Consider the following 12,168-nt stretch of genomic DNA (forward strand, 5'->3'; position numbering starts at 1 on the left):
CGTGCATCTGAGGGACCAAAACCAAGCAGGGAGCGGCTGCAGAAGCACAGCTGGGCACGGCAGTCACCCGTGAGCACTGCCAGGCACTCGGCATTCCTGGGCTCCAGGGGTGGCTCCCTGGACACAGGGACACAGGACACACAGCAGGACATCCTGCTCACACAGCTCCCACTGACATGGGCTGGGAGCAGCAGTGGCAGTGCACAAATAACAAGGACAGGAGAGCTGGAAGGGACTTTGACAAGGGCAGAAGTGACAGGGTGAAGGGAATGGCTTTAGACTCACAGGTTAGGTAAGACATTAGGAATGAATTCTTTACTGTGAGGGTGGTGAGACCCTGGCACAGCTTGCCCAGAGAAGCTGAGGGTGCCTCACTCCTGGAAGAGTCCAAGGACAGGCTGGATGGGGCTGTGAGAAACAGAATAGTGGAAGGTGTCCCTGCCCACTGTAGGGAGTTGGAAGTAGATGATCCTTAAGTCCCTTCCAACCCAAACCATTGTGTGATGATGATGATGATGATGATGATGATGATGATGATGATGATGGACTGGTAAACACAGAGAGTAAAAAACAAATCAAAGGCCAGTATACACATACTAACCTTCCAAGACACAACTGAGTATGCCTGACCCTCCTCAAAGGTATTAACACCCTCCAATAACGCAGCTACTGTTCCCAAAAAACACCTCCTCTGACACTGCCTGAATTACCACTGTGCACAGTTTTAACTTCAGGTTTCCAGCCAAATTCCTCTTCCCACACAAGAGCTGCCCCTTTATAACTGCTCACCAAGCTGTAGCTCATCCAGGGTCGCAGGTAGCTGAGCTGAGGAAGCTCCTCTCCCCGGTCAAAGGCTCGGGAGCCCTTTGCCTGCTGCAGGAGCTGACAGAACGTGCTCGAGCAGACGAGGCAGCGCCGTGCGCTCAGCTCGCACCAGCTCCTGCTCCAACTCATCTCCTTACTGAAGCTGACACTTCCAAAGCAGTCAGAGGAAATCAAGTGCTCGACCTATTTTGGTTTGCAAGAGATGAGGACACCCACCTCCCCTGGCTTCTCACGAAAACTTCCAACCGACGCTCTTCGCTCCTTTCATTTCTCACATAAAACAGCGCAGGAACCACCACAAAACTGCTCTCTCTCCAGCACGCACCCAGCGGAGCCAAGGCTTCTCCCCAGGAAGTGCCAGAAGCTCCTCACCTTTCACCCCCACCAGCTGCAGGTCCTCAGCACCCCACGGGACGTGGTGCCCCGTGTCCCTGGGTGGAGGGACCCTGCTGTGACCGCCCCACACCCCGGCCGTGCCAGGGCGGCGCTTCCCGGCGTGCAAGGCAGCATCGGTGGTGAAATCTCACCAAATGATCCAAGATGGTTTTCTCCAGCTGGGACTGATTGAATATAGCCTGGGCACCGGATGATGTGGGAAATCAGTCGTAGCCGAGCACAAATTGCATGCATAGAGGTAATTACTGCAGCACAAGGTTGGTAGCACCACTACCCACATGACAGTATATCTCAGCAGTTTTCATTTCCTATTGCTTCAATTCAGAGAGGGGGCTTTTCATCTTTTTTCCTTTTTTTTTTTTTCCCTGTGGTTCAATTTAAACTCCTTTTCCTGCAGGGACTGATGCTAAGGCAGGGTTTCTTTGGGATAAAGCTCTGGTTTCACTACAGCCAGTCATTCCACACACCCAGAATGTTCCCCTATTTATGACACCCAGACCTCGAGCCTGACCCAACTTGACCCAGCTCCAGTGCTCTGCCCCAGGTGTGACTGTCACTGCCCAGAGGTGAGGTGACACAGCAGTGACAGCCTGTCACCTGCTGCCATGTGCCAGCACCCCCAGCCAGCTGTGGACGTCAGTAATGAAACACAACGTGCTGGCAGCCAGTGAAGCCAGTTAGGAAGCAAGTTGTTCTTCACACTTGGAAAAGGGTGAAATACAACAAGGAAAATGGAATAAAAAGGGTTTCTGCTGAAAAATAAAAACACTAAGAGCTAATGCTGAGAGTGGGGAAACTGATCACTACCATTACAGATACTCAGCAAAAATAGGGGCCACCTTATGTGTACTGTGATTATGCACATCATGACTAACACACATCTATAATAATACTTGCTAAAAAGAACTTATTTTCCAAACAGACACAGGGGTTAAATGCAGGAGGGAAGGGGAAATAAATGACTGTGCAAAGGCACCACACACCCAGCCAGAGGCTGGCACAGCCCACGCTCCTGCTCCCCAGCCCACCCACTCCCCACGTACCTGCGTGCACCAGGAGGAAAGGCTGCCAAACTTCTTAATAATTCTGTGACCCATTTAAAACTATCTAGTCTTACATTCATATATGCTGTATGAGAAATAAAATATAGCACTCCCGAGTTTTGAGTGGCAGCACTTCCCTCAAGACAGATAAAAGCTGCGAGTTCTCTTTGCTGTTTGGTGCCAATTATTACAGAGTTTTGACTTATATATTATTACATAGATCATTTAGTAAAACAACCTACATACAAACCCAGTGGTGTGTCTCCCTTCAGCAGATATCTGCAGGAACTGGAGCAGCTCAGACACTCACCCATATCTCCATATTTTGGAGACTTGTGGGCTCCTTCCCCTGCACCCAGGGGAGACACAGTCCCTGCCCTACAGCTCTCTGCAGCGCACAGCCTAATTAACAGAGGTCCAAATAATTTGCTGTTACTGCACATATAAATGTAACTGCACCACGTTTTGGAGGGGAAAACAACAGGCACCCAAGTGCTGGCAGCCCCTCTGGAGATGCTGGCTCACCCCCAAGCCCCCTGGGTACCAGGGCAGGGTTTCACCTGCTGGTGCCCACCTGTGCCCAGGGGGCTGCCCCGAAGCCCCCAGGCCATGCCCCTGCCCCTGCAGAGCCAGGGGTCACCTCGCTGCTTGTACTGATTATTCCTCTAATAAAGGGGCCTGTATTTTCCAGAGGCTGCAAAATTGATGCGGGTTGCCATGGCAAGCACACACTTTCCCATTTAGCAGAATAATAGGCAGCTTTGTATAATTCACTGATTTCAGATGATTTCTCACCCCAAGTGCAAGTCGCTCAAGTTATATAAGTCACCTGTTGTTTAGTCAATCTGGCAATTTTAATTAGAATAAATTTTTATGATTCGTCTTTGCAACGCTTAGAGCAGCTCTGCCACCAGAATGCGGAGATGTCTGTAAATTATACAGGCCCCAATCATATCTTTTTTTTCTGTTTTAATTACAGTAACATTGCAGCATTAATCATGTAAGCCTCTGTTAAACAACTAACAGCCATCCCCTATCATAATTAAAAAGAAAGGCCAAGCAAACAGGAGCTCTGGAGTTTACCATATTTTCTCTGAAAATTATATTTTAACTTAAGAGTTTCACAAACAGTAGTTTTATTTGGCTCTAATTAGTGTTGGGAAGGAAACACCGAAAGGTTAATAAGAGACGGTTAGTTTGTAATGCAAGTTTCCCAGTGCCAGCCCCAGCAGTTCAGTCTGTTTTCAGAGTCATTAACGATGCAGATTGATTACAGGAGGAGATTGGGAAGTGCTGGCTTGCTGCGTTAGCAGAAGGTTTGGTTTTATGCGTGTACCTTCCCTACTGTTCCATCTGATGGCCACTACCTTGCCCACTCTGCCAGACCTAACTGCTGTGAGAAGGAAAGTGTTAAAGGTTCCCTCAGAAGTTACTGGCAGAGGGGCAAAAGAGGCCACGTGAGCCTTTTTCTGACTTGTTTGTAAGGCAAAGGAAGCTGCAAGCTTGCCTGAACTGTTTATCTTCAAATATCTTAAAATCCAAGTGTTGGGTAGTGGTTCTGGAAAAGGAGGCTTTGGAAGAAGAGCCAGGGTTAGAACCACCCCATCTTCAGCTGAACCCTGAGACAAAGATCTCTGCAAAGATTCTCCTTGGGCTGGAGTCTAGGAACAGTTAACAAAACCAAGCAGAAATAGAGGCTGAAATTCTCTAATCTGAAATACCTCTTCTTCATATCTCCTATAAATTGCTCTCCAGTCACCCAGTAAAAATATGGGTAAGCAATGACTGAATTTGACAAAATCTCATTAAAAAGTACAATAAAACAGTAGAAACTCTCCAAATTTCTGGGCTGATCATTCATCCATTACAAACCTACACAACAGGGCATGGATTCAAGTTTTAATTTTCCTCTCCAAGTTGCCAAAATGTTCACATCTGCTGAGTCTTCTCTGTGCTTAGGGGGAAAGAACTTGAGGATCTAAAGGTTGTAACTCCTATGACCCTGAAACTCCACAAGAACAACCTCTGAAGGAACTGAAAACTGAAGGAAGAGTGCCAGCAATGTGGGATACAGGACAATGCTTCTTATGCAAACAGAGGAGGTTGCACATCTGTTTGTTATTTAGTTCTGCTCTTGCAAAGAGGGACTGGCTTCACTTACTGCTGCGGAGATGACTTCAGTGTCACCCCTGCCCCAGCACTCTGCAGCAAGGACTCCTCCAAGCTGTGCTCAGTGAGAGCAGCACGAAGGGAGAGCAGCACGAGGGATCTGTCTGTGCCACCAGCAGGTCCATGCACGGATTAACCCTCCTGAAGTGACCCTGCCCTGCTCTGCTGTGGCACAGCGTGGAGCGAAGGCAGCTCAGCTCGAAGGTGGGGCCACCTGTCCCTCTGTCCCCTTCTGCCTGTCCCTCCAAAGGAGCTGACTTACAGTCAATGGTCCAACAAAACACATTATGCTCCTCCACAATCCTGGTCAGGAAAGGTCAGCAGGAGCTCGGGGAGGATGGAGAGAGCGCGGACAAAAGCACTGGTAACCTCCACACGGAGCTGACTCAGATGCTCAACACGCAATCGTCTGCAAGTGTGGGAATCATAAGACAATCAACTCCTCTTCCCAAAGCCCAGCTTACCCACTCGTCAGGAAAATCCTCCTCAGGGCTTTCAAAGGACTGTGAGAAGCTGATTGCTCCCGCCAGGCTGGCCACTGCAGGAGCACCACTGAGCTCACTGAGGCTGCTTTACCAGAGCCGTGCAGAAATACAGAACAATACAGAAATCAGAGGAGCTGCAGTCATTGACACTGCCCTGCAAAGAAAGCTTACAGCATTCATCCATCTTAAGGGATGTGCTGTCACTCACTTGGGAATGTCATACTTTATGTCTTGTGCTGCGTGTATGAATACAAGAAATTAGGTACTTTTGTTAATTTGTAGAAACTTCCAGAGAGACGCAGCCTCCAAAGCCCCAGAATATGTCACTGAGGTCTTTATGTACATGCAGCTCTACAGAAAGGCTTTTCTGCAGAGTGAAAGGGGCTGCAGGTAGAACGACTGCTGGAAATCAGCTTACAAAAAATCAACAGTTTCTAATACCTGTGTTTGCCTCCAGTTAATACCATTAGTCATGTTCTCAATTCACAGCTGAAATACACCCAGATACTATGGAGATGAGCATAAGAACCAGTTGGAATATTCCAGATAAAACCTGATCCCCTAAATGATGATACATCTGAATAATTTGGGATGCAACCGGCAAGAAAAGTTTCAGTGAATATCACGGGCCCGTTTCTCCTTTACATCCAAATCTTATTTCTATACTGTGTGATAGCATAAAGAAGACTTAACATAACTATTTAAATATAACCCATTTCTATTCAAAGAAGCCTTCATCCTGCTGGAGTTTATGGGACTCAGACACAATTAAATCTCCCCTGTGAGCAAAGTTACACAGATGTGGAAATGTATGCGGGATCAGGTCTTTCCAGATGACATTTCACGTGAACCTGTACTGCTGATCTGGCACCAGAAAAGTGGAAGTGATGCTTTTAGAAGCAATTCTCCGTAGAGATCCATTACTGACATTGCTTAAAACCCTCTCATTTTGATTTTAAAGCTTTTTCACTATTTTATGTCTGTGGTGACTATTTCTAACACTGCCATTTTATGATTAGCGTGTGCTTATTATTTTCATATTTTCTATTTTTATCTTAAACAGTGAATCACTGCTTCATTGGACCAATGATTTTCCTTCTGTAATTGATGGCTAAAATACTGGCCAGAGCTGGGAATTAAGATAAGTGTGAAATCTGTTGCTTCTAACATTAAAAACTTATACTGGAAATATCTCCTTTCTGATTTCTATGCTGGCAAGAGCTCCCATGACTTAGAGAGTACCAGAATGGCTCTTGCTCAAGGCAAGGTGAAAAAGGCAGTAGAATACATTTAAACATATCTAGGTGCTTGTGCACATCCACACAAAGAAAACAAGCCAAACCTGCACAAACACTACGATTGCAAGAGGGCAAAGGGATTTAAAGAAAAAAGTACCAGTATGAGGAAAACCAAGGGAGGAATAACTACCTGAATCACAAAACAAAGTATCCAGCCTCAAAGATGCTAATTCAGCTCCTGAGGGATCTAATCAGCCTCTTTGTTGAAGTAAAGATAAAACTTTTTGACAGCAAACACTTTCTGATAAAATGGAATTTTCAATTACCCTGCGAACATCTGGTCGGCGCTGCCATTTCCAGGGAAAAGCACCACCACCACAGTCTGCAGGGCTGGGAAACATTCCACGCTGAGCTCTGCCCGTGCTGCTGCAGGAACAGGTGTCAGGAGCCCCCAAGCCCATGGCAGAGCCCCCACCAACACCTCACCCATGGCTGTCCTCAGGGGCAGCGTGCTGCTGGCTCCCTGTGCCTGCCCCACTCTGCAGCTCCTCCTGGGAACCAGGGCTGCCTCCAGCGCTGCACTTCGAGCCTCAGCTACACCAGGATACGGAGAAAATCCAGCCCATCTTGCAGTGAAACAGGCCAAGACACAAAGGCGAGCCCAGGATTCAATCCCATCCTCCAGCAGACTTCTCCAGCCATCCCGAAACATCGCTGAGATCCAGCAGCTGCTTGAAAACACCCCTCTCTCAGAGAAATCCGTCTGGAGGTTCAGCTGAGGACTCGTTAGGAACAGAGCACATACAAACTTCCAGCAGCACTTAGCACCTCCACAAATAAACAAACAATTACAGGCAGCCAGGCAATCGCTGAAGGTGGAACGGCACCAGTGCCCGCCTTCCTCTGCATCCCATTTGGTGCCAATTAGCAAGGGAAGGAAAACAATCCTGGGCTATAATGAACTCCAAATTGGGTACATATTAGAGCAATTAAAGCCATCTTTTCATCAGATGAATTTATAATCAATAATTAAGATCCTGAGGTAAAGAGGGACTGGGCAGAAGTCCTGCTCCCAAAATACACGATGTGGCTGAGCTCCAGGCAGTATTTCTGATGACCTGCTGCTACCCACTAAAGCTCAGCACTCTCCATGCTATGGTTTTGCCATTTTTCTGGAAATCTAGGTCATTTCCAAAGGAGGAGAAAGGGCTCCTGCCAGCAGGACTGGCAGCTGGTGTCACTCCCACCCAAGAGTGGCACCGGGAAAGTGAAACACCAGCAGCTCCCTGGGGCTCCCATGCCTAAATACTCACCACTGGTTTAAGAAGACAAAGGAGCTTGGATCCATCCAAGCCTACCTCCCTGTGCAGGAAATGCAGCATCTCAGTAGGCAAAGGCTGGCCAGACAGGTCCACAGCGACCACCCTGAGCCACCACACAGGGATCATCCTCTCCCACCCAGCCACAAGGACTTCTGCCAACCTGTGTCTGCCCTGGCAGATCCAGGGTTACCACTGAGCAGACAGAGACCCACAGTTTATTGGGACACACTCTGAGAGGTGGCCACCCACGAAGGCCTCGTGGTGCCTCATGCTGAGGTCCAAGCCCAGCAGAGACTGGCCATGGGGGCAGCACGCCAGGCTCCCAGCCAGAAGATCATTACCATCAAGGAGCAAACTCCAACAACAACTCCCCCTCCCCATTTCTCCGGGATTACATGAGGTGCAGTTTGGGCAGGGACAACAAGTGAAAGCAAAGCATGGGTACATGAGCTGCCAGGCTGCTCTCCAGACAAGGACTGTGTGTTTGGAGCATCCTTGCCAATGAACCAGCCCTGCACATCCTTGTCAATGAATTTCTGGTGTTTTCTCTCCACTGTGCCACTCTGCCCCAAAATCAGGTAAAAATTACCAAGTGAAAGCCATCTCTTTAATCATGTGGGAGCTGCTGTTATCACCATCATCTCAGCATCTTGATTTTCCTGATTATTTTCTGCCGTTCCTGTTTGACAAATCAGCTCAGGCAACACTCTCTTTAACCTTTTTTTCAGTTTCTGCGACAGTAACCACTTCCCCCCCGCTGTGCTGCTCCTCTCATCGCTCCACCAGCACCCCAAAAACCTCACAGGGTTCCCCCAAACTCTTCCACACAAGACAGGGGGTCCTGCAGGACAAGAGAGCTGATTGTGGCACACCTGCCTGCAGGTGCAGCTGGATGTCAGTGCAGCACTACCATGCTGCTTTCCTCCCAAAAATAAACCAGACCCAGGAGCACCAACCCCCTGGGCCATTGCAGGACCGGGACACAGACAGGTTGCCTTCAGAGTCACCTTCTGGAAATACACCAGATTTTTGGGATGTATTTTACATGCAGTGAGGCGTCCATGCTACAATGGACTGAACCCTATTTACTTCCATCTGACTCCTATGATGAGCTCTGCCTCCAACTCAGCCTCTTTAACTTATTTGCATTGTTATCAGAGCCAGCACGCAGACTTATCAGAAATGTAGTCCCTGTAAAACCCTATCTGCAGTCCATTGAGATTGGGTTTTTTGCTGAAGAAATGTGACAAAAAAATTAACAGATGTTGCCCAGACCATTCACCAGGATGGGAATCAATTATGAACATTTTTGCTTCTACAGTCATCCCTTACTACAAATGCATCTTAGGAAACCCTCTCCTGATCGAAATGAAAAAGCATTTCTTTGTAATAGAAGAATAATAAATGATAGCTATCAGCCTGCATTCTCTGACACGGTGCTGGTCCGCAGAGAATTAAACTGCCACTGTACAGTTATATAAATGTTTAATTTTTTTCATCTTTGGCCACAGTAGGGTTGTCTGGAAATACATTATCGCTGCGGATGCCATCCCTCTCCAATTAGTGCGGCTGGCAGCGTGGAATGTGTAGGTGACCTCTGTGTTCCCCTCCTCGTGCAGTCTTACAGGGTTAACTGTGGCCATTTGACAGACTCTATCAAGAATTAATACAGGGATCAGATTCTCCCCAGAAAAATCCCACACTCGGTGGCGCAGATGGCAAGAACTCTCTCTCCCCCGTTTGACTCTTTTATGACAGCAAAACAAAGGCTTTTAATGATGTTTACCATGAATTGAATTAAACAGCTGAAGACCAGTTCATAATCACAGCATTTTGTTTTCATATCCTTAAGTCTTTTAGCAGTGGGGCTTCCAGTTGAGCCTCAGCTACAGCTTATCTCAAGATATAGCCAAGTGCCCCGAGGCTCCCCCGCGCCGGAGCACCAAACCGCACTCAGCCTTCTTAATTGAAAAAGACAGGATGTTTGCATTGGATGTTTGCATCCCTCAGACATTAAAAGCGACATTCATGCCCAAGTACAAACGACACTTGGGCTCAGATGAACTCCTCTGACTTCCTTCCTCCAGCTAATACCAGTCTGATTTCAGAGCAGGACTTCATCCCTGCACTGGGGATGAGAAGAGCTGAAAGCTGCCACCTATGCAGGCGAAAAGACGCAAACCCTCGCCCACTGGCCTGAGCTAATCCCTTGTGGGATGCCTGACTAATGGCCCACATGCTCTGCTGACCTTTGGGAGAGCTGCTGCACGAGCTCTGGAGCTGGGACAGGAGTGCTGGGAAGGGCACACACCATCAGGAGCTCTGGAGCTGGGAAGGGCACACACCATCAGGAGCTCTGGAGCTGGGATGGGCACACACCATCAGGAGCTCTGGAGCTGGGATGGGCACACACCATCAGTGCTCTGGAGCTGGGATGGGCACACACCATCAGTGCTCTGGATCTGGGAAGGGCACACACCATCAGTGCTCTGGAGCTGGGATGGGAGTGCTGGGAAGGGCACACACCATCAGTGCTCCAGAGGGGAGGCAGGCAGGGACCAGCTCTGGGCACAGCACCTCTAATTCCTGCCCTGATCCCAACTCCAACACTCCTTCACTGTCAGGCACGTGCTCAGGGCCTTGGGTTTTCTGCCTGTGAGCAGAGGATAATCCCAACTGCTCGCTTACCTGACAGGCGTGGCGTGAAGATTAATTTACATCTACCCAGCACTCTGACGACGTACGGCGTTATCCCCAGCAAGCTCTAAGCATCCTCACTGCACACCCGCCAGGGCAGCCCAGAGCCACCTGATGGGGCATGTGGGGGGCAGTGGGCACCCCCCGGGGCGCAGCGGTGGCTCACCTTGCTCGGGGCCCTGGGAGCCCATGGAGGGCACGCTGGTGTTCAGCACGTCGTTGACGGCCGTGTCGCAGTAGAGGCCCCGCTGCACGTCGTGCTCGCTGTCCGTCTGGTCACTCTCCTCATGGCCACTGTCCTTCAGACTGTTCCCCTCCAAGTCCTTGAACGTGGAGCTGCTGGGGAAACACAGCTGTCACTTACTGGATGGGACAAGGTGGCCCCCGACACCCCGCAGTGCTACAGCCAGACCTGTGGGGACAGGAGGTCCCTGTCCCCAGCACCCAGTGACACTGCCAGGCACACAGAGCTGGGGCAGGTCCCTGTCCCCCAGCACCCAGTGACACTGCAGGCACACAGAGCTGGGGCAGGTCCCTGTCCCCAGCACCCAGTGACACTGCCAGGCACACAGAGCTGGGGCAGGGACTGGGGGGACACTCCCTGACTGGCACCCCAAAACACAAGGCCCAGCCTGCACCACCCCACAGGCTGCTCGTGCCCCTGGGTGTGGTGTCAGCCTTTGGGCACCCTCAGGCTGCCCTGTGTCTGACAGAGGCTCAGAGTGAAGCAGGGTTTGAAATAATATTTTTAAAATATACATTAAATGAGCTTCTTCTACATCTTGGCTCTCCCAAGTTGCACTACCTCATACTGAAGTTACACAAGATCTAAACCCCATTTTTTTAGGTTACAAGCCAAATCCTAATTACTTCAAGCTTAAAAACAAAAGTCTTCCTGGAAACAGGAATGTCTTTTTAATCACAATGATGTATTCTTATTTTTAAAAATAAACCAGTGATTCTGGGTCCAAGTTCATGCAGCTTTAAGGAAATCTGATACACAGTCCAACATCCTTGACAGCTTCTGCTGGAAGGACCAGGGACTGAGCTGCTCCCAGATTTCCCCCAGGGGCTGAGCAGCCCCAACACCCCATGGAACGCAGCCCCTGGCCAGAGGGATGGAGGAAGGGCAGCTCCTGTGAGGACAGCTGAGAGAGCTGGGATTGCTCATCCTGGACAATGTTCTGGGAAAACCTTAGAGGCCCTTCCAGCTCCTAAAGGGGACTTATAAAAAGGAGTAACTTTTGACATGGGCAAATAGTGATAGGACATACAGAAAAGAGGGAGAGTGACTTTTTACACAGGCAGGTAGTGCAGATAGTGATAGGACACAGAGGAATGGTTTTAAACTGGAAGAAGAGAGATGGCATTTAGATATTAGTAAGAAATTCTTCCCTGTGAGGGGGGGCCGGCCCTGGCACAGGTGCCCAGAGCAGCTGGGGCTGCCCCTGGATCCCTGGCAGAGCCCAAGGCCAGGTTGGACAGGGCTGGGAGCAGCCTGGGACAGGGGAAGGTGTCCCTGCCATGGCAGGGGCTGGACCTGGGTGATCTTTAAGGTCCCTTCCAGCCCCACCATTCTGTGACTCTATGAGGAGCTGCATCTCTGGCTGCATTTGGGACCCCCACCCCCTGAGAGGGGCCGTGGCCAGGGCGCTGTGAGCAGCAGGGACACCTTGAGGCACACCTGCCCCAGGTGGCACAGCCACCCTGAGCTCCTCCCACGCCCAGCCGTGGCATGGGAGAGCTGCACTCATGGGGAGGATCCAGCTGCACCCACTCTGAACTTCCTGGCTGGTGTGAAACGTCAGCCAGAGACGCGGCCTGGGCTTCAAAGCCCCAAAGAGCTGGAGGTTTTCATTACTTTGAAAAGCCCTTTTGTGTCTCCACGGAAACCAAGCAGACCACCTACCATCTAATGCTCTGCAAAAGCACACGAGGGGGGAGCTCTGAAATACATATACATTGGTAAACCTTCAGACATTACCTTTTAAAT

At 49.6% G+C, this 12,168-nt stretch overlaps 1 protein-coding gene across 5 annotated transcripts in view; it reads right to left on the bottom strand.

Annotated features, from left to right (window-relative positions):
* Positions 1-12,168, bottom strand: part of PCDH19 (protocadherin 19) — a 55,348-nt gene that overhangs the window by 14,924 nt on the left and 28,256 nt on the right. For 2 of the 5 annotated variants that reach the window (XM_041396467.1, XM_041396469.1), the window contains exon 4: positions 10,342-10,514. In XM_041396467.1, coding sequence (XP_041252401.1) covers positions 10,342-10,514 — 173 coding nt within the window. Of the gene's footprint in view, positions 1-10,341; positions 10,515-12,168 lie in introns of those variants that run through there. The other 3 variants (XM_041396468.1, XR_005952063.1, XR_005952064.1) reach the window with 3 other exon arrangements.

Source organism: Onychostruthus taczanowskii, unplaced genomic scaffold, assembly GCF_017590055.1.
Source record: "Onychostruthus taczanowskii isolate IOZ18803 unplaced genomic scaffold, ASM1759005v1 scaffold13, whole genome shotgun sequence".
Lineage (NCBI taxonomy): Eukaryota > Metazoa > Chordata > Aves > Passeriformes > Passeridae > Onychostruthus > Onychostruthus taczanowskii.